We start from the raw sequence: 23,625 nt of genomic DNA on the forward strand, positions 1-23,625 counted from the left end.
AGCAATTTAAACATTAACGGGTTGTCTATGTTGAGATAGGTGCTTTATTAGCTTTGTGGGCATTCTCTTTTTCTAAAGAATAAGAGTTTTGATAACGGTTCATAAATCAGTTGTCTTTTTACTATCAAAATTGGTAATTGATAATTAGCTAATAGTGTCAAATTCTAATATGTGATATTTGTAATATGTAATTTTTATATTAATATTTAATATGTAAATATTGTATCTATTTACTGTTACTTTTTGATTATTATAGAGCACTGGTTTGGTTGCTGGATCCCCCACAGAGAATGATATGAGACGTGACAGAAGAAGACAATGCACACAGGTACTTTGATTTTAATGTTTCATTGCATTGAATGCCAGACAACAACAACTGAATGTCTCAATTTGGTTTGTTTTGTGTAGCTTTTTTTAAACCTCGGATAATCTTCTAGCTGGTATAATCAAAGTTGACCATGCCACCTTGTTTGTGTTGAATTTTACGGAATGAAACTGTATAAAGTGCAAACCAGATTTATTATAATAATGCCATGATTTTAGAACTTGAGTTATGTGGAGCAAAGGTGGGATTGATATCCTTAGAATGAAGGAGATTAAAGAGGTGATTAGAGTTGATTAATTAGGATTTATGATAGTTTTGATCGAATAAGCAGCAAGAAGCCATTTCTAGTGATTAAAGTTGTAACTAGAGGTGAATGATTTAAGATAGTTGAGTAAAGGAGAAGGGAAAGTGAGATGACTTTTCCTTTTTAGCAAATTATGATGTGGAACAAAATAGATGATTTGGGAAAGAAATTGGAGACTGAACTGAAGAGATTTTTTTAAAAGCTGACATTTGCGTGTTGTTAATTTGAGAATCCATTCTTATAATTGATTAATTCTGAACAAATGAGTCATGAACTTGCTGTATTTACTATATTATCCCACACCAAAATCATACTGAAATAAATCTTGACCCGAAACGTCACCCATTCCTTCTCTGGTGCTGCCAGTCCCGCTGAATTACTTCAGGATTTTGTGTCTAAATCAAACCAAAGCTTTGTTGGAAGATTGGTCCCCTTAAATCTGTCAACTCCGTAGACAGTTTCAAGAGGAAGTTATCTGATATAGTTTGCAGTGACGTATGAACTTAAAAGTTGCGTCAAAACTTCATAATGGGCCAACTGCTGGATGTAATCAGGAATGGAACATTGACATACTATCGGGACTTTAGTGTTAAAATGCAATCGCAACATTGTTATGACTTCCGCTGATCCAGTAGTGCAAGTCTAATCCCAAAAGCATTTCTATTGGGGAACCAAAGCACCAAGAGACTAGATAATTGTTCTCATGCGTCTCATCTAACACAAGTTATTGATCCTGCCTGAAATTTAATGGTACTGTTGTTAGAAACCAAGACAGTTTGAAGAAATCAGCTGCCATGAAGGAGATGCAAGAGTAATTGCATAAAGCTGTCCTCGCTGAGAGAGGGACATGAAGCTGTGGGAAAAGCATATTTGCTGCACAGACCATTAAAAAATATATATTTTTAGTTTTTTTCTTTTTCATGTGTTACAGGTTTTGGTGTACATCTATGCTTAAACATTTGGCGGGTATAGCATGGTGTAATTGCTGATATTGTCTGATCTTAAAGGGATAATTAAAACGATTTCTCATTATTTTATTTGAAGGGAAAGCAGCTAACAGTGTTTTACTACATTTTTCAGTTCAAAATAATTGAAAATGAAATAAAACTGACCACGTTGTCATCTGGGTTCACATTTGCCTTTTAGCAAACAAAATGGTGAAAGCACACGTAACATTTATGTTTCAAATGCAGTAATTTTGACGTAAAAGCAATGCATATTACCGATATTGAGGAAAATCCACAATTTTACCATATGCCTCTCCTCCAAGATTTTATTCATAGGAGAATCTCAGCATTTTTTAATTTCCTATATTATAGATATTGCCCAGTAATCATGGTGCTCAGATACCTATCACTATTGGTGGTAGAGACTGTATAAGGAGCCATTGCTACAGTAGTCATGGTGATTTTTTGTTTGCCAATTGATAGTGCAAAATGGATATAGTAGGGCACAAATATCATACTTGATTGCTCACATCTCACTTGATTGATTGTTCAGAATGTTGTACTGGTTGTCTTTGATTACTTCATGGACCAAGTCCTCCCCAGATTACTTCTCGCGGGAACTGTTTGCAAGTCGGATGTGCAGTTGCTGGCATTATGTTTAAGTAACAACACAGGCCAACCAATGTTAACGTTTTGTTAAACCGGGGCATTTCAGATATCTCGGCAAACCTAGTCACCACATGGCTAAAGAGCAGCTGGCATATCCATCCTGCTGGTCTCTCAAATGTTTGTTTGTATGAACAGAAATATATATTGGTCTTTTGTAAACTGAAGGGCCTGTATTGAAGAGGTTGTGAATGGAAGTAGAATTCCAGATCATGCTGGGAAGCAATTATAGCCATAAAAGTAGATGTTTTTATCAGAAAGTCATGTTGTCAATAGACCCAGAAAAATAGACGCCTGTTCTCAAAGACGCATACCTTCTCTTGCACCTAAATAACTTATGGTTGATTGATTTAAGTTTGTAGATAGTGATGCCAGTTATCTCATCAACAAATATCTCCGGTATTAATGGAAGAACATGTGACACTGTAATTTTTATTTAGTTTGTTGTTAGATCATCTGCATGTCATTTAGAGAACACAGATGCCGAGTTTTGTGTATACATCTTAATGCTCACTTATCAGACCAAGCTTGGTCTGGTCCTGCTACTCATGGAAGTGAATCACTTCATTAGTTGAGGTATAATAAGTGGAATTGAACATTGTGCAATCATCATAGAAACTTACAAAATTCTTAAGGGGTTGGACAGGCTAGATGCAGGAAGATTGTTCCCGATGTTAGGGAAGTCCAGGACAAGGGGTCACAGCTTAAGGATAAGGGGGGAAATCCTTTAAAACCAAGATGAGAAAAACTTTTTTCACACAGAGAGTGGTGAATCTCTGGAACTCTCTGCCACTGAGGGTAGTTGAGGCCAGTTCATTGGCTATATTTAAAAGGGAGTTAGATGTGGCCCTTGTGGCTAAGGGGATCAGGGGGTATGGAGAGCAGGCAGGTACGGGATACTGAGTTGGATGATCAGCCATGATTATATTGAATGGCGGTGCAGGCTCGAAGGGCCGAATGGCCTACTCCTGCACCTAATTTCTATGTTTTACACTTGCACTTTATGTAGTTTTATGTTGTGGAACAGTACAGCACATGAACAGGCCCTTCGACCCTCAATGTCTGTACTGAACGAAACATCTCATTATTATGTTTGACCTGTATGTGACTCCGGCCCCACAGATTTGTTGTTAATTGGAGAGGATGTTTCCACTAGTGGCCATAGGGTCAGAATAAAAGGATGTACCTTTAGAAAGGAGATGAGGAGGAATTTTTAGTCAGAGGGCAGCGAATCTGTGGAATTCCATGCCACAGAAGGCTGTGGAGGTCTTCAGGCTCGAATGGTCGAATGGCCTACTCCTGCACCTAATTTCTATGTTTCTATGTTTCTATCAGTGAACATATCTGTCTAACCCTGAAGGTCATTGCAAGTACAGCAAATAAATTTGAAGTTCGCCCAGCACAAATTAACATCAATTAAATTAACTGGTGAAATGATTAGGTGGTTGGTTCAATACTGATAAATAATCCTAAAAATTGTAATCTTTAGTTTAAATTTCTCCTCACATAAATAGGGGACAATGTCTTGCTAGTTCATGCTAAAGATGCACACCAATTCGAGCCTTTCTTGATCCTTGCCCATTGAAAGCCAAATAGATCTCAAAATCTCACAAATATGCACCTTATAAAAGACACCTTACACCTTATGTAAAGTTTGCTGGTATTAACCTCCCTCCCGCATGGGCACAGTTATTTCTGAATACCTCCTTTTGTCACCTAAGTTAAAGATCTTTGCTCAGTTGTTAAATGCTAGATGGACTGTGACTTTCGTAAAGAAAAATAATTTCAGATAACCTCATGATTTTTTTTTTCTTCACCTGGTTAAAACAAGTGGCATCAAGTGATCAGGACAAGTTGGAGGTTAGGAGAATAAAAGATGAGATAGTGAATATCATTAATATTTTTGATGAAATTTGGTTGCAGTTTAATGGAGTTTGCTTAGTGACCAAATCTATTCTGCCCCCATCCACCTCCGTTGGAATGACAGACAAGATAGTATTGTTTTATTGAATATATTATCCACCATCATACAGGAGTACATAAGCTATTTTATGTGTTTTTGGATTTGTTGAGTAATGCTGCCGAAAACTTCACTAAAGACCTCCTACTCCTAAGTAAGGTTTTTCACCCAGAGATTTGTGAATCTGTGGAATTCTCTGCCACAGAAGGCAGTGGAGGCCAATTCACTGGATGTTTTCAAAAGAGTTAGATATAGCTCGGGACTAACGGAATCAAGGGATATGGGGAGAAAGCAGGAACGGGGTACTTATTTTGGATGATCAGCCATGATCATATTGAATGACGCTGCTGAATCAAAGGGCTGAATGGTCCACTCCTGCACCTATTTTCTGTTTTTAATTATCAATAGATGTTGCTGCATCTAACACCTGGGGCAAATTGCCAGTCTGGAAAGCCATCAAATATATAGGCAGTTTGATTCCTTCAAAAACATTTTACATTTGAGGCACTGCACTAACACTTGTGGTTTGATGTCACTGCAGATGATCTTATACCATGTTGGATAATTTTATTTGGGTTCTTCTGAATCAACCAGCGCTATTTATTTGACATCTGGAAATGTTTTATTTATGTTTTTCCTTTGAGGGAGAACAAAGTAACACTTGAAATAGATTTTGAAATATGTAAAATTAAATTGTCAGCAGGATGTTGGCATGAATCTCAACATGCATAACCCTAGCCAGCAAAAGGTATATGGATGCTGTACAAAGCTTGTTATTAACTTTATTTGTATGTATCCTGATTTCACTGCATGATATGCTGAATGTTCAATGTTTGGTGGTGATTTGTAACTTGTATGGCTTTCAGTGTATCTGGTTTATTCTGTGAAAATTATACATTTTGCTTTTGTACTTTTTGCTGGGTTCCATGCTGTTACTTGAAGGGTTAAAAGCAACTTGGAATTATGACAAAGCATAATTTTCATTGCTTGTTTACCACTTGTTTTCCTATTGGGCAAGAGCAGGCAGTTGTACCCCAGCAACAGAACAATGTTATTAACATGTCTCACTGTGATTCGATCAGCAAGTTTGAACGACAGCCAATCATCTGGCGCCGTTGCTTTGGTAGGCTATGCTAATTATTGCTGTTGCTGGGATCATGGTGGTTACTTTTGTGCAGTTCTGCTGCATTGTGTTGCCTGGCAGAGAGACGTTGATAAATGAGTAGTTAATGATCTGCAGCGCTCCTGCTTACTGCAGGCAGGCGGAGATTTCAAAGTAGGATAGGAAAGATCTAGCTGCAGGGGAAACGTTTTCAGAAGCTCTTAGGCCAAATCTCAATAGCAGTATTGGAAGTTAAGCTCTATTTTTGCTATTGGAATTCTTTTTTTAAATATGAAGTTAGATGTAATAGATTTGTTACATGGAGTCAACCTGTCCCTCAATTAAAAAAACCCCACATTTTTCAGGATAGTAACTGATTAATATATTTCCCACCCCATCATGTACAATTTAAAAAATTGTTATTTCTTAAGATCAAGTAACCCTTGCTTTCCCTTCTCTCTCGATCCCTCCCCTTCCCTGTTCTCCAACCAGTCTCACTGTCTCTGACTGCATTTTACCTCTGTTTGCTTTGTTATTTTTTTAAACTTCTCCCAGCAAACAATGATCCATTCTACATGATCCTTGAGCCTCTTTCCCTCTGTTCTGTTTTCACACCTTGCATTTCCTTATCTATGTATCTCCCTCTCCCCTGGCATCAGTCTGAAGGAAGGTCTAGACCCGAAACATCACCCATTCCTTCTCTCCAGAGATGCTGCCTGTCCCGCTGAGTTACTCCAGCATTTTGTGTCTATCTTAAAGTTAAACAATCTCTGTTAAGCCTTAAGTCTTTGATTATGTTATTAAAACTACACCCCGAGTTGAGAGGCTTCATTTGTGCTCGTTAAGTTGTGCTACTACAGGTGCACAACCTTTTATCCGGTGTTCCAGAAACCGAAAAGCTCCGAAAACCGGCCATTTTTTCCAGATGTCGTCTGCGCACCAAAGCTCGCGTTTGGCGCCAAACCTGACCCAAAACGACCCACGGTCAACCCAGGTCTGTACTACTGTAGCGGCTGCCTCCTCCCTGGAGACCGGGAGACGCTTAAACATCTGTAAATCATTGCTTAAATGTTAGTCAGTTAGTTTGGAGGGCTTTTATGTGAAGGGGTAAACTTTAATTATTAGTCCCCTACCTGGTCGGAGAGGCGGGGAGCGGTCAATGCCTTACCGGGTCGCTGTGCAGTAAGCTCCGCAGCGCTGTGGCCGGTGGGGCCGCGGGCGGCGCCGGTTGTAGCTCCGACCCCGGTAACTCTACCCCTGGCTGCGAGGCGCTCCAAATCCAGCGCGGCCCGCGGCCGGACGCCCCAGCTCCGCGAATGTCGGGAGTCGGCAGCGTCGCAGCGCTGGAATACCAGCGGGGTGCGGGCAATACCTTACCGGGTCGCCGTGCGGCAAGCGTCCGGAGCGCTGTGGCCGCCGACACACAACATCGCGGAGCGTCGCTGGATTTGGAGCCGCGCAGCCAGGGGTAGAGTTGCCGGGGTCGGAGCTCCAACCGGCGCCGCCCGCGGCCGGACGGAGCCCCCAGCTCCGCGGCTCCAAATCCAGCGACGCTCCGCGAATGTTGGAAGAAGGCGGCCACAGCGCTCCGGAGCTTGCCGCACGGCGACCCGGTAAGGCATTGCTCGCTCCCCGCTGGTATCCCAGCGCTGCGACGCCGCCGACTCCCGACATTCACGGAGCTGGGACGTCCGGCCGCGGGCCGCGCTGGATTTGGAGCGCCTCGCAGCCAGGGGTAGAGTTGCCGGCGCCGCCCGCGGCCGGACGGAGCCCCCAGCTCCGCGAGGTTGGGAGTCGCCGACCAGGTAGGTAGGGGACTGAGAATTAAAGTTTCCCCCTTCACCCCTACACCACCACCACCACATAAAATCCCTCCAAACTAACTGACTAACATTTATGCAATGATTCTCCCGGTCTCCGGGGAGGAGGCAGCTGCTCCAGACTTTTCAAGCCGCCCGCGCTACCTACCTAATCTACGCTAAAAATCTTCCATTCTGAAATCCGAAAATGTCCGAAATCCGACAAGTGTCTGGTCCCAAGGCTTTCGGATAAAAGGTTGTGCACCTGTAGTGTGTTTCTGTGCATTTGAGTAAAGAGAATGAACTTACATTTATGTAGCAACTTTAACAATTCGGCATGTCCAAAACAATATATACATGAGTGAAATCTGAATTGTAGATTATCTTACAGAAACAGCAAATTTGGAAAATCACCATATGCACTTCTGGAATGTCAAAAGTCTTTAATGCCCTACCAAAGCTTAACATGATGATTCAGAGTTAAGTTTGGTCGTTCATAACAAATTAGTTGATGGTATTGAAGAATTATTATTGTGGTTGGTATGCGAGCGTAGAGTTTAAAAAATATTTGTTGTAAAATAGATAAAGTTGTAAACATAATTATGAGAGCTGAATTTAAGTGCAGATTACTCAATTGAAGAAAAATAATTTGTCTACTCCAAAGCATCAAATAATGGGCAAGAAGGAACTAGAGATGCTGGAAGATCGAAGGTAGACAAAAATGCTGGAGAAACTCAGCTGCATCTATGGAGCGAAGGAAAAGGGCAACGTTTCGGGCCAAACCCCCTTCTTCAGGGGGATGGGGGGGGGGGGGGGGGGGGGAGGAGGAGAAGAAAGGAAAAGGAGGAGCTAGAGGGCTGAGGGAGAGCTGAGAAGGGGAGGAGACAGCAAGGGCTACCGGAAATTGGAGAAGTCAATGTTCAAGCCGCTGGGGTGCAGACTGCCCAAGCGTAATATGAGGTGCTGCTCCTCCAATTTCCAGTGGTGCTCACTGGCAATGGGGGAGGCCCAGGACAGAAAGGTCGGATTCGGAATGGGAGGGGGAGTTGAAGTGCTGAGCCACAGGGAGATCAGGTTGGTTAATGCGGACCGAGCGGAGGTGTTCGGCGAAATGATTGCCAAGCCTACGTTTGGTCTCACCAATGTAGACCAGCTGACACCTAGAGCAGCGGATGCAATAGATGAGGTTGGAGGAGGTGCAGGTGAACCTCTGTTGCTCCTGGAACGACTGCTTGGGTCCTTGAATGGAGTCGAGGGGAGAGGTAAAGCGACATGTATAGCATCTCTTGCGGTTGCAAGGGAAAGTGCCCAGGGACGGTGTGGTGTGGGTGTGAAGGGAAGAATTGACCAGGGAGTTACGGAGGGAACGGTCTTTGTGGAAAGCAAAGGGGGGGGGGGGGGGGGGAGGGAGGAGATGGGAAGATGTGGCGAGTGGTGGGGTCACGTTGGAGGTGGCGAAAATGACGGAGGACTATTTGTCGTATGTGACGGCTTGTGGGGTGGAAGGTGAGGACTAGGGGGACTGCCCTTGTTCCGAGTGGGGGGTATGGGGAGAGAGAGCAGTGTTGCAGGGTATTGAAGAAACCCTGGTGAGAGCCTCATCTATGGTAGGGGTGGGGAACCCCCATTCCCTGAAGAGCATCCTGGGAGCAGATGCAGCGTAGACGGAGGAATTGGGAGTAGGGGATGGAGTCCTTACAGGAAGCAGGGTGGGAAGAAGTGTAGTCTAGATAGCAATGGAGATATTCAGTGGGTTTATCGTGGATGTTGGTCAAAAGTCTATCACCTGCGATGGAGATAGTGCCGGATGGAAGTTAGGGAAAGTTGATGAAGTTAGTGAGTTGTGTATGGGTGCAGGAGGTAGCACCAATGCAATCATCGATGTAGCGGAGGTAGAGGTCGGGGATGAGGCCCTGGTACGTCTCGAACAAGGATTGTTTGACGTACCCTACAAAGAGGCAGGCATAGCTGGGGCCATCAAATAATGGGCAATGATTTCAGTTGGGGTGAAATTCAAGTTTTTAAGTTGCAAAGCAATTTACATTTTCCCTGCATACCCACTGCTCTGTCAGTGTTCCATTTGAGCACCTCCAACCATGTGTGCCACTTTTCAGCTAATCAGCTACTTGCATATCACACCTAATTTAGCTGTTAATTGAAATTGACCCATCTATCTACTGGATACATTTCCCTTTTAAACAAACTCTAACCTATGAATTGCAGATAATACTAAGTATACTATAAATAGTCATTTCCTCGACAAAGGCTGGTGAGTGATATTCTTAACCTGTAAGCTGCAGTAAGATCCATTTTTTGAATTGTGTCCCATTTTCTGTATTATGAAGCAATCAGACACAGTATCGCTGGGAAGATAGACACAAAATGCTGGAGTAACTCAGCGGGACAGGCAGCATCTCTGGAGAGACGTTTCGGGTTGATACCCTTCAGACAGAAAGGTTGCATATCTGAATTTCCGATGATAGATAGTTAGGATTTGAGTCAGGATGGGAGATTTGTACATTTAATCCTTAAAGGATCTGGCCTCAAGGAAACCTGGATATGAATACGGAAGTGTCAAGTGTATGTGCAACTTGGGGGAAAAAAGCTTCTGATGAGTCATAGGTACAAATTTGAAAAAAATTCTGATTGTGAATGGATATCACAAGATTGATATTGCATACTATTTTTCATGCAGTCTGATTATTATTTAAAGTAAACCCTGGTTTGTGTGGAGGTGGCAGAAACCTCATAATTTAAGTAATAAAGGTTGAATGCACTTCATTGATAAAAGTCAGCAATTTCTTCTGAATTTATTGACAGAGATTACTTTCTTACTCGGTATATATATTTTACCAGTATCCTGTCACAATGGAGAAGAGGATATGATAACAGTAAAATTGATGATTGTATTCTGCAATGATTTTTGATTAATGTAACTTTTGTATGGTGTCTACTTCTGGTCCATGCAATGAAATTGTTTGCTATGAGCTATTTTTAAATTAGATTTTTGTTTAGAACCATCTTAGTTCTACAAAATTCACAGTGGTAGGTCATCATGAAACTGATGTTTGTTTGGGTTTGTGGAATATATGGAAAGATTGGCAATTTATGCAAAATATGCTATTTGTGAGCAGCTGATTCATGACTTCTTATTTACAAGGTTTTGTGTATGGTCTAATCATAATAACTGTCATTAATGAAAAATATTTGAAAATTAGGAATTAAATCACAATTTTTCCTTCTAAGCTGCTGTATTTCTATTTTCAGTACCCACTATATATGGAAGGATATGGAAGGATAGTTTAAATTTGCTGTTAGATGGCCTTGACGAGGGAGCGAATACACCATTGTGCTTTGTGAATAGAATCCAAGTTATCTGAATCGTCATCCCTAACTGAATTCTCTCATGAGGCAGACAACTGGACAGCATTGTCAACAGATGACATCACCCCATTGACAGAATCAATGACAAGTAGGTCTGAAAAGGAGTGTTGTTACTCATAGGACAGCTCTAGAAGTGGTCCAATTTGTGCTTTTGGAATTAATTGAATCTTCAAAGGATATTTTGTCACGTGTACCAATTAAGGTACAGTGAAACTCGATTTACCATATTGGCTTTTGCTGAGATTCACCCTGCCATTTCAATTTCATTCATTTAAAAATAAATTGGATAGGCATATGGATGAGAAGGGAATGGAGGGTTATGGTATGACTGCAGGCAGGTGGGACTAAGGGAAAAAAAAGTTGTTTGGCACGGACTTGTAGGGCCGAGATGGCCTGTTTCCGTGCTGTAATTGTTATATGGTTATGTTATTGAAGAGAGAAGACTATCCCTGTTACCACCCCAGATAATGAAATGCACGTATCATGATTTGTTTGTAATGGAAAGTTCAGGTGGAAGATGATTCTTACTGAAATGTTTCATAGTCAGACTTGTTCAATTAAATAATAGACCTTTCAAAAAATAGGTAGAGTTGTGAAGAAAATTATTCAGAAAATTTGAAATATTTTGCTTTCTAAAAGTAACAGCCTACAGTTAAACCCCTTTAATCCAGCAAGCTTGAAACTTTAGTGCCAGACTAACAGATTTTCCGGATGTCATTCTATTAATGCTCCATTGCAGATTTAATTCACTTTAGATGTTACACCAAATAAATTTTACAATGAACTCCCAAGTTTAAAGTGACTGCAGGGAACAAAAAAACGTAAGTTTAAAAAGAGCACAGCCAACAGAACCAGGTGAGTTTCAAGAGAATGCAGGAATTGGGGCCCCAGTTTAGTGGAGGGGAGCACAAAAATAATTCACCTGAGAAATCGTAGGTAATCAATGTAAAATGCAATAGATTGGGCAACTGCATCTGTCAGCCCCGTTCCTTTTACCACAGCCAGATGCTGAACCATCGTGATTATTGAATACAGACACAAAATGATGGACTGGATCAGCGGGTCAGGCAGAATCTTTGGAGAAAAGGAATAGGTGACGTTCCGGGTCAAGAACCCTTCCTCAGACTGAGTCAGGCGAGTATTGATTAGTTCTGTACCATTTCATATCTCTACTTTCCCTCTCCCCTAACTCTCAGCTTGAGGAAGGTCTCGATCCGGCATGTCACCTATTCCCTTTCTAAAAAAATGCTGCCTGAGAAACATGGCCTATTTCTGAATGTGGCTGACATTATTTTCTGTTGGAGGTGCTGCCAAGTACTCTTTAACTCAATCTCATTCAGTAATTCCATCATTGCACTTGAACATTTTTTTTGCATTACTTCATATTGCACTACAATCTTTGTAACACTTTGCTGCTTTGCATTTGCTGTTGTATTTATTATTATAACTATCATTATTATGTATACTCTAGACTCTGAGCTTTGTGTGGACAAGGAATTTCATTGAACCCTAGTATTTATGACAGACTAATCTGCATCCTGTCAGCCAAGCAACCTTGACCCACTGCAGTTTGCTTTTAATACCAATATCCCATACAAGCTCATGAACAAACTCGTATAACTTGGAGTCAGCGCTCATGTCAGCAACTGGATCCTCAACTTCCTGACCAACAGACTCCAGTGAGGTTGGGGGAACAATCATCCTCTGTGATAATCCTTAACACTGGTGCTCCACAAGGATGTGTAAGAAGAAACTGCAGATGCTGGTTTAAACCGAAGATAGACACATAAAGCTGGAGTAACTCAGCGGGCCAGGCAGCATCTCTGGAGAAAAGGAATTGGTGACGTTTCGGGTCTGAAGAGATGCTGCCTGTTCCGCTGAGTCACTCCAGCTTTTTGTGTCTTATCTCCACAAAGATGTGTTCTCAGCCACCTTCTTTAGTCCTTATTCATGCACGATTTTACAGCCAAGTACAAATCCAATTCAGTTTACAAATTTGTGGACGAAAACACCATGGTGGGCTGAATATCAAATAAATGACGAGATGGAGTACAGGAAGGAGATTGAGAACTTTGTGGCCTGGTGTCAAGACAACAACCTTTCTCTCAATGTCAGAAAGACAAAGGGGATGGTAATTGATTTCAGGAAACAAAGTGGTACACATACCCCAGTATACATTGACACCATTGAAGTAGAGATGTTTGAAAGCTTCAAGTTCTTCAGAGTAGATATCACCAGCTACTTGTCTTGGGCTAGCCATATCAAACCAATGGCCAAGAAAGCACATCAATGCCTCTACTTCCTTAGAAGGCTTAGGAAGTGTGGCATGTCCTCAAAAACTTTCACCAACTTCTACGGATGTGCAGTAGAAAGCATTTTATCGGGATGCATCACAGCATGGTTAGGGAACAGCTCCACCCAAGACTGTAGGAACTTGCAGAGAATTGTGGATGTAGCCCAGACTATCACATAAACCTAACCTACCTTCCATTGACTCCATCAACACTTCACGCTTCCTCTGTAAATTCACCAGCATAATCAAGGACAAGTCTCACTTCTCCCTCTCTCTCGTTCCCTCACTCCCTTTTCTCCTCTACCATAAGACTAGAGGTACAGAAGTGTGAAAACCTATTCCTCCAGATTCCGGAAAGTTTCTTCCTAGACATTTTCAGGCAACTGAACCATACTATCGCCAACTAGAGAGCAAACCTATGCTACTATATACCTAATTGGAGACCCTCAGGCTATCTTTAATCGGATTTAACTGGACTTTATCTTGCACTAAATGTTATTCTCTTTGTCATGTATCTATACACTGGACAGCTCGATTGTAATCATGTATAGTCCCTGACTTAGAACGCAACAACAAAACTTTTCACTGTGCCTTGGTACACTTGACAATAAATTAAACTAAAATATGACCTTCATTATGTGAGGAAGAGCAAATGGAAATAATTGCTATGTGACCATTTCTCAAGTTTTGGGGGAGGTAAAGTTATAAATGTAGTGAAATTAAACTTCAGCGATGTTTTAGGCCTAAGTTGTAGCTATCATTATTTTCATATGTATGTCTTGAATGGAGAGTTTTCTCATGAAATCCCATTTCAGTTTTCATAACACTGATTACAATTTGATTTATCTGATAAATGGCAACCCTGCCGAATTTCAATTTGCGTTCAGAGTTCTGTGTGACTTCCAAAACACAAACAATGCTATTTGTCTGTGGCATACACTGGCTAATAGTCTGACGGCATAAGAAACCCACAAGAGTGAAAATGTGGGCAGTGATTCTGAGAGAATTTGTTCTTAGAAATGTGAGGGTTTTCAGTATTAAACCATGCAGTTAACAGTCTTGGTAACAAAACCAATGAGATGTTACAACTGTGTGTTAAGACTGTCTCATAACAGATTGTCATTTAAATTTGCTTACACATTTCTGCTTATATGGGTAAAGTAATCTAAATAAATGTACTTCCCAAGGAGCAGAATTAAGGCCAGTTAATTTTTTTTATCCAACAGGTGAAAGGGATCCTGCATGCATATTTCTCTAAAATTGGGCTGCTTCAAATAATTAAACCGCATTCTAGGTAGTTTGCAGAATTAGATATTTCAATTACTTCTATTTGCTTGTGCTTTCAGAGATCATATTGAATGTGTTTTTTTTATAACTGAAACTAACCAATTTTTGCTGAACACCAAAAAAAAAATCAAAAACTGTTCAAACTTTTAGGTGCAACTTATGGACTACTTTGCTACTTCACACAAAAGTTTTTCTACATTCTTAGTGATTTCGATTTTAAACATCTATGCTCTCAATTCCCACATGTTTGCCCTCCTGTTTACACAATCTTGACCTTCACATAAATTGATAAAACCTTCAACTTCTCCATTTTATCTTGCTGCCGTAAAGCCTTCGATTTGTGGAAAGAGACAAATGCTGGAGTAACTCAGTGGGTCAGGCAGCATCCCGGGAAAACAGGAATAGATTATGTTTTGGGTCGGGACCCTTCTTCAGTCCCGACTCAAAACTTATCCATGCTCTCCGAGGGTGTTGTCTGCCTGCTGAGTTACTCCAGCATTTTGTCTCTTTCTTGGTAAACCAGCATCAGCAGTGCATTATTTCTTGAAGTTTGCCTCTACACTGCTATACTTGCACTTCTCATTTTCAATGCATCACTTTTCCTTTGTCCAACCCCACTGCCTCATGTCTTATTTGCTTTTTGCCTGTTCGTATGCTTTTTTTTTTATCCTTGTTGCTTCAAGAATCAAAAACTTCCTGTTCCCTCAAATTTTTAGATCTGTGAACCACAATGCATTTGGCACACTGGCCCAGAGGCTCATTGCCATGCAGATTTAGGTTCTGTTATGCATAATTTCTTGGTATGGATCTTGTGCTGGAAGTGCAGTGGTAGCCATGGTTCACATTCGTGATTCCCTTTTCCCATTTCATTTTTAAATGGGACACAAAGTCCAAAGAAACATGTTATTTTTGAGAAAGGTGTGTAAATGATGTTTTGCTAAAAACCGTATCTGAACCTAACCATATACCTAAATCAAAGTTTGACTCTTATCAAAACTGCAGTTGTGACGATCACAATTTCATCTGTTTTTTGATTGAGGAATCAGTAAATATGCTACCTAGTTGGAAAGAAAGGTAGGGAATTTTACTGTTGAATCCAGTTTATGATTAACTCACCTTATTTTCTTGGGGAGAGGGAGTATATTTCTGTAATGCAACCAGCAATGTAATAGGAGGATCAAGATTGCCGTAGTCATATTCCATGGGTTTGAATGTCAAGTTACCATAGCAGTTGTGTCCGAGTCTCAGAGATGTCGCCCCTCTGCCCACCATGTTCATGCTGACCAACAAGTAATCATCCCATTTACCAAAACCTGGTCCACGCCATGCTGTTCCTTTGTAATTTAAGTGCTCGTATTTTCTTAATATTTTCATCCAATGTTATGAGAATAGCTGCCTCCACCACTCTCTCGGTCAGTGTTCCAGTTACCAGCTGTTTATCATTTGGGTAAAAAAAAATATCATCAGAAAACCTATAAACCTTTCAAACGTTGCCCGAAACCTACACTATCTAGTTTTCAATACATCTACAATTAGGAGAGGATTCTTTCTATTTATCCTTTTTGTGCACCCTCTCATAATTTTGTATTCTGCTATCAGTTTCACCGTAGCCTTTTCACACCAAAGAAAACAAACCCTGTGTCTTCTTCTAACTAAAATAATTATTCTCTGGCATCATCCTAGTCATCTCTGGACCCTCCCTATTGCCTTCACATCCTTCTTATAATCTGATGGTCAGAACTGAACGCAATATTCTATTTGAGGGTGGACCGGTGTTTTATAAAGCTGTGGAAATGTTGCCTGCTTTTATACTCTGTGCCTCTTTTGATAAAGTCCAGAATTGGTTGGCTCTTATTAACCACTCTTGCAACATGCCCAACAATAAATGATTTATGCCTCCAGGTCACTATTTGGGGCAGTGTCAATGGGTGTACAACCTGAGACGTTAAACCTATAGTGTAACAAAAAACTGCAGATGCTGGTTTAAATTGAATGTTGACACAAAATGCTGGAGTAACTCAGCGGGACAGGCAGCATCTCTTGAGAGAAGGAATGGGTGACGTTTCTGGTCGAGAGCCATCTTCAGACTGATGTCAGGGGAGTGGGTGAGACAAGGATAGAATGTAGTCGGAGACAGTAAGTCTTGTGGGAACACTGGGAAGGGGGAGGGGATAGAGAGAGGGAAAGTAAGGGATATTTGAAGTTAGAGAAGTCAACGTTAAACCTATTTCCTGTTTTACAGTTGCTACTTGACCTGGTAAACATGCCCAGCTTTTCCTGATTTTGATCTTTTTTTCTATATTGCTATTTGTTTTTTAACCAAAATGCTACATCTCATTTCTCCACGTTAAATTTCATCTGCCATGTGTTTGCTGTTCTACCACCTGTATGTTGGCTGTTGCTGTGTATTGATGTTCTCTTTGCAGTTCATAACACTCCTAAGATTTGTCTTCCACAAATGTAAAAGTTATGGCTTGTTCCACCAGATGTCAGTCATTGATATCAATCAATAAAGCAACAGACCCAATACTTACCCGTGCATAAAGCCACTATTCACCTTACTCCAGATTGAAAAACAATTAACCATGCCTTTGTTTGTTACATGCCAACTTTGAATACATGCTATTGGGGAGGGGGGGGGGGGGGGTTCCCCTACTGGTCCTTGCCTTTCATCCCTCCTGACTACATTCAACACACCATTCTCTGACATTTCCGCCATCTTCATTGTGATCACACTTCTTCCCACCACATTCCGCAGCGTCTGCTCCCTCCACAACACCTTTGTTAACTTATCCTGTCCCACCCATGCCATACCCTCCCAAGATACTTAACCCTGCAACCACAGGAGATGCAACACCTGTTCACATAGGTAATCCCTCACAGCCATTGAGCATCCCCAGCAGTCCTTCCAGGTTTGTGCGCACCTTCTCTAATGTCATCTACTTTTGCTGGTCACGATGTGGTCTCCTTTAAATTCGTGAGACCAAGCATAGATTAGGCGACCGCATTGCCAATCACTTGCACTTTGTCCAATTCCTCCAAAGGTGCTGCCTGTTCTGCCAATAGAATTCAACAGTTTGTTTTTTCCTATCCATGTAACTGTCCAATGGTCTTTGAAATGTTATTATTGTGCTTGCCACAACTGCTTCCTCCGGCAGCTGGTTCTATCTACCCACCATTTGATGTTAAAACATATTTGAAACTTAAGAGATGGATGCATCTGTAGTTCTTTGGACACAAATGCAACAGAGGACCTTGAGAAGTTTCTATATCAGGAACAATGATTTGAGAATGCTTGTACATCATTCTGCAACAGGCTTTCTTTTTGACGAGGTTTTTGAAGGCATTCATTTTTGTAGAATGCAGAGTTTTAAATTATTGTAGAGATAATATTGACGATGAATTCTTGCATGGAACTAACCAAGGGGTGACATGATTCTCTGGTGTTGGGAAAATATTACCATACAAGAACTGCATCCTCTTGAATTAAGGAATGCTTGGGTAAACTGAAAGCATCCTTTTCCTCCAGTGTCATGTTTATTGAAGGATTTGAATGTAAAAGATACAAACTTTAAAAAATAAACTTTCCAGCAACTAATCAACTGGAAAGAAACAGACTATGCAGCCACATTCGGCTCAAACGCCATCTTCAAGCTTGCAGATGACACTACCTGTGGGCTGGATTTCAAACAATGATGGGATGGCGCACAGGAAGGCAATAGAGAGTTTAATAACAAAATGCCAGGACAACAACCTCTCCCTCAAGGTCAGCAAGGCAAAGGAACTAGTCATTGACTTCAGGAAGTGTGGTGGACTACATGCCCCAATCAGCATCAATAGTGCCGAAGTGTAAATGGTTGAGAGCTTCATTTTCTGAGGCATAAATATTATCAACAATGTGTCCTGAATCAATCGCATTGATGCTACAGCCAATAAAGCACACCAACGCCTCTACTTCCTCAGGAGACTGAGAAAATTAGGCATATCTGCAATGATTGTTACAAATGTCTACAGATGCATCGTTGAAAGCATGCTGTCGGGTTGCATCATAGCTTAGTTTGGGAACAGTTCTGCTCAAGACTGGAAGAAACTGCAGACTCCATCTATACTTCATGCTGCCTTGGGAAAGCAGCCAAAATAATCAAGAACCTTTCCCACTTCCTCTTCTTCCCTGCTCCCAAAAGATACAGAAGCTTGAAAGTGGTACAACTTCTTCCTCTCTGTTATCAGACTTTTGAACGGTCTTTCCATATGCTTTGGTATGTTGCCGATTTTCCAGCCTACCTCATTGCAGACATTGGACTTTCTCGCTATTTTGCTGCATTCTGGTATCTTTCTCTTTGCTCTATCTTTTGTACTTGTTTGGCTTGATTGTATTTATGTATACTATTTGTTGATTTGATTGGATCGTAAGTAGTTTTTCACTGCACATTCCTTTCACAACACTGCAGTACAGAACAGGAACAGGCTCTTTGGCCCACAATGTCTATGCCAAAAAATATGACAAGGTAAACTAATCTCTGCCTGCATATTCATGTGTCTATCTGGAAGCCTTTTAAATGCCACTATCGTATCTGCTTCCACCACCGCCTCTTTATTTGTTTCATTATTAATCTAATACTGGGAAGTACACCCAACTCATTACCATTGTCGTGTATACCTTGCTGCATGTGAGTGGTTTCAAATGAAATGGGAAATTTTGCTGCAGAACTATTAGGTGAACAGAGTTCAATACTTTTCTGCATTTGGGGAGTTCTTATTATTGTTACAGCTCATTAGGTGTTGAATATCTCAGCAGGTTCTCCAATGTTAGTATTTTATTCCCCAGCAGTGATCCTGAAATAAGTTTGATTTGCAAAAATATGGATAGCTGATGTAAATGTACTGTATTGCATTTTTAAATTGGTGGAAGCTGAAATCCTATCGTTGAATATCTACTGCAAAAATGTAGTTTTATCTTTTATTGTGTAGCATCATATCTATGGCAAATCTAACATTTATTTCTGATTTTTTATTACCTTTGAAAAGATGGCATTGAGCGATTTTCCAGCATTGAATGGCAATGTTTCTAAGTCGAGATTTCTGTACCCTTTGCAACTGAATTCTTGACTTTTTCCATCAGCTGACCTCAATTAGTTTAGATCAGTAACAACATCAACTCATCACTGACCATCATCACATGTTCACCTCGAGACTGCATGCTTAGCTCACTGTTTTACATTATTTACACTTATGATGGTGCGGCTAAGCACAGCTCGAATGTCATCTATAAATTTGCTGATGACACCGCTGTTGGCTGAATCACGGGTGGTGATGAGTCAGCATACATGAGACAGACAGACAGCACCTGATTAAGTGGTGTTGACAACAAAAACATCTCGCTCGATGTCAACAAAACCAAGGAGTTAGTCGTTGAATTCAGAAAGGGGAAGTCGGAAGACCATGTGCCAGTTTTCATTTGTGGATCAGTACCAGCTTCAACTTCCTGGCCATTGACATCTCGGATGACCTGTCCTGGGCCCAGCATGTAGCTATAATCACAAAGAAGGCGAGCCAGTGCTGCCTCTTCAAAGTGTAGAGATTTAGCATGTCACCAAATACTACTCATCAACGTTGAAAACATTATTCATCATCGTTGAAAACATTAGTGACGCAGTGGTGCTGGTTATGTTAGGTTGGGGGGAGTTCCCCCTGCCACGTGTACCATGTAATCTCGTGCTACCTGCTCCATGGTCGGATAGTCGACGACTAAACCGTTTCCCCCACCTGGTTTGCCAGGTGAGGAGGGGGCTGTGGACCCCCTGCAGGACCAAAAACAAGACCTGTCAAAGGGCGGATGAGCTTCTAGCGAGCCCACGGCCATCCACGCTTCAGTAGAAGTTGCGATCACTGTCGTACATAGCATTCTAAGCGCACACACACCAAAATCCTACGTTTCCAGCAGTGGAAGTCCGCAAGAACTGGAGGACCGCGATGTGTGGTGCGTCCATCACCATTCCCATCGGAAATACTAACAAACTTCTAAAGATGGAGAAAGCATCCTGACTGGTTGCATCATGGTTTGGCATGGCAACTTCAACGCACAGGAGTGCAAGAAACTGCAGAGAGTGATAGGCTCAGCCTGGTCCATCATAGGTACAACCCTCGCCACAACCGAAAGCATCTATGTGAGGCACTGCCTCGAGATGACAGTTTCTATCATCAAGGATGCCTATCTTGATTACATTTTTTAGCAGATATTTGATGCCTCATTCTGCCAAAAGTCGCTTTGATGGCAAAGGCATTTAATCGCACCTCATATCTGAAATTTGGCTCTTTGGTCCATGTTTAAACCAATCTTGTGAAATAGTATGGAGCTAATTGATCTTGGTGAAACCATTCAGGTTATTGGCACAATTACACATTTGATGGGTCATTCAGGGACAGAGGTTTAGGGGTAACATGAGGGGGAACTTCTTTACTCAGAGAGTGGTAGCGGTGTGGAATGAGCTTCCAGTGGAAGTGGTGGAGGCAGGTTCGTTGGTATCATTTAAAAATAAATTGGATAGGCATATGGATGAGAAGGGAATGGAGGGTTATGGTATGAGTGCAGGCAGGTGGGACTAAGGGAAAATAATTGTTCGGCACGGACTTGTAGGGCCGAGATGGCCTGTTTCCGTGCTGTAATTGTTATATGGTTATATGATCATCTCCAAAATAGTAATACAAATTTCTATTTCATAAGGCTGTCTGAAATTGACAGTCAAGTACAATTTTGCTTGCAAAATTCTGTTTTTTTAATTTTCTGAATTTCTAACTTAAGATCTTAATATTGAGAGATAAGGAACTGCAGATGTTGAAATCTTGAGTGAAATACGAAGTACTGGTGTAATTTATGTGTCAGGCAGCATTTGTGGAGGGAGTAGACAGAGGACAGTTAGGGTCTGGACCCTTTACGTTAAGATTTTAATATTGGCTGCTGTAAGTGCAGACAGTTTTCTATGGTTTTCTACTGGGGAGAAAGTAGAGAATAGATTATTGGAATTGGCATCAAGACTTAAGAAATAGTCATGATTTTTTTAATGGGAAAACTTTTGTAAATGTCAAGAAGAAAGTGTTGATGTCGAGTTCCAAGAGTACCAACAGTAAACTGAATTTAATGACCACTCTGCTACCAATAATGGATTGAAGAGAAAATGGGGCGCAGGAAAGGCCAGGGTAGGAAAATCAAAGAACCGATGGGTAACGGATGATTGTTATCCAGTGCAAAAAAATAAATAAATAGGTAAAGCAAATTTTGTATTGTACTAGACCGAGTGGGGCCCATTGCGGCGGCGTCACGCACACGCACACGCACAGGCACAGACACAGACACACACCCATGATATTATATTAATATTATTAATTCGCTCCTTTTACCCCATCCCCCGCCCCATCCACTCACGCATAGCCCCCAACTTGCAGGTGCGGCTAGAGAGGGAGGGGGGGGGGGGTAGAGAGAGCAAGGGCAGCAAGAGGGCAGTGACAGAGGCAGAGAGCGACAGCAACCTCCCCACCATGCGCCGGCGGGGCGAGGTGGCGAGCGAGCATCGACAAAGAACCACGAGTTGGGCCGCCACAGTCTTCAGCTATGATCTTTGGCCTTCAGTTGACGTCCCGATTTCTGGCTGTGTCTTTCGAATAACGGATGATTGTTATCCAGCGCAAAAAAAAAAGGTAATGCAAATTTTGTATTATACTAGACCGAGTGGGGCCCATTGCGGCTGTGTCACACACGCACAAGCACAGACACAGGCACCCACCCTTGATATTATATTAATATTATTCATTCGCTTCTTTTACCCCACCCCCCGCCCCATCCACTCATGAATAGCCCCCAACTTGCAGGCGCGACTAGAGAGGGAGGGGGGCAGAGAGAGCAAGTGCAGCGAGAGCGCAGTGACAGAGGCAGAGAGCGGCAGCAACCTCCCCACCATGCGCCGATGGGGTGAGGCGGCGAGCGAGCATCGACAAAGGACCGCCGCAGTCTTCAGCTTTGATCTTTAGTTTTCAGTCAACGTCCCGATTTCCGGCTGCATCTTTCGAATAACGGGGAGGGGGGTGACGTGATTTTGGACTCCAGGGTGAAAATGTCTACCGGAATTTGTAAAAATGTTACCGTCGTTTTTTCTCGAAGGCTTAATTTTCTTCAAATAGCATGATACATCTGTGACTTTTTTTAAAACCTACCCACACTATTGTTTTTGTTAGTGAAACAGTCTGTCAAGAAGGGCATGGAAATATTAAACTCAGCCCATCTTTTGTACTTCATTTGTTTTTGGGATTAAGTTATTACTTGGAGTTAAGTGATTTTTTTTTTGTTTAACGTGCAGAATTTTTGTACGGGCTCTGTGAAAATACAGCCATGCATGTGTACTTTACTTCTTTGAATGTTTATAATTGGATTGAGCTTCCTGAGACTTTGATGATCGTAAAATGAATTTTACTTGTTTATGGTTCATCAGTTATTGAGAGAAACTTTTAAGTGGCTAAATTAAGGATGTCACACAGGTGAATGCGGGCAATGACAAAAATCTGTGATAGAAACTGTTGGTACATATCAGTACTATCAAAACTTAATTCACTGTTCCTTTTACTCTAAAAATGAAAGTGTGGAATAATTGTTTTATCAATGTTATTTCTACATCTTTTCGACTAATTACTTCATTTGTTATGGGACTCTAGATATTGACCTGCATCTTCAAACAATTACCCTTCAGATCCTCTTGCAATATCTATCTTCTGCCATTAGTCTGTTTTTGGAGTCCCGTGGACACGAGAACAAATTTGCATACATTTCCTACCATTTTGGGTAATCCGCTTGCTGGATTTGTGCATATCCAGTGAAAGGATTAATTTTAATGGGAGGAATGGGCAGCAGAGATAGATTAAATGAAAATTATATATTTTTAAATTTCTAGTTATTTTAAATATTTATTAAACGCTGTTATAAGATTTTGCAATTTTAGAACACTTCCGTGGCATGTATAATTTTTAAGACTTTGACTGGTTTTAAATGTTTACGTTCACAAACATTGCTGTTGTTGGGAGCATTGGCATTTTGTAATACCGAGGGTGAGGCTTAACCAACTCTCAAAGCAATTGTGGGGACAGGTCCATTTTGATCATAAAAGACATGAACGTTAAACCAAATTCAGGCTCTAAGATTGTGATTGGAAATTTGCTCCGGGTAAGAGCTATGCGTTTTGAGTAGATGTGACCTAGTGCAGATGGCTTTCTAGCCAGCAGAAGATCTCCATTATTGAGCATTTTTTAAGGGGGCTATCTGTGCAAAGGTTGTCAATATTAAGGTCTCAAAGTCGGTAAAGCAGTGTTTTATAAAGATTTGTCGTATTACCTATACTCATTTTTTTCTGACAAGAATACAGCAAAACATTTCCCTGTGTTAAATTTCTTATCTGCACAATTTAGCAGTCTGTCTCCACTTCAAATACGACGATCCTCCTTGCAGTTCATTTCTTCCTTGGGTTTTGTGGGATCTACAAGTTTGGAAATTGTGCCCAAATCCAATGTTAATGT

The 23,625-nt window shown here is 41.3% G+C and overlaps 1 protein-coding gene across 7 annotated transcripts in view; it reads left to right on the forward strand.

The window, feature by feature from the left end:
- The window catches only part of dyrk1aa (dual-specificity tyrosine-(Y)-phosphorylation regulated kinase 1A, a), a 113,020-nt gene that overhangs the window by 36,303 nt on the left and 53,092 nt on the right, over nt 1-23,625 (forward strand). For 6 of the 7 annotated variants that reach the window (XR_008724485.1, XM_055645136.1, XM_055645137.1 and 3 more), the window contains exon 2: nt 257-328. Coding sequence is in view for 6 of the 7 variants with exons in the window: in XM_055645136.1 (XP_055501111.1) it covers nt 319-328 (10 nt within the window). In the remaining variant the exon portion in view is untranslated. Of the gene's footprint in view, nt 1-256; nt 329-10,370; nt 10,576-23,625 lie in introns of all 7 variants that reach the window. The other variant, XM_055645135.1, reaches the window with a different exon arrangement.

Source organism: Leucoraja erinacea, chromosome 13 (assembly GCF_028641065.1).
Source record: "Leucoraja erinacea ecotype New England chromosome 13, Leri_hhj_1, whole genome shotgun sequence".
In the NCBI taxonomy this organism is placed as follows: Eukaryota; Metazoa; Chordata; class Chondrichthyes; order Rajiformes; family Rajidae; genus Leucoraja; species Leucoraja erinaceus.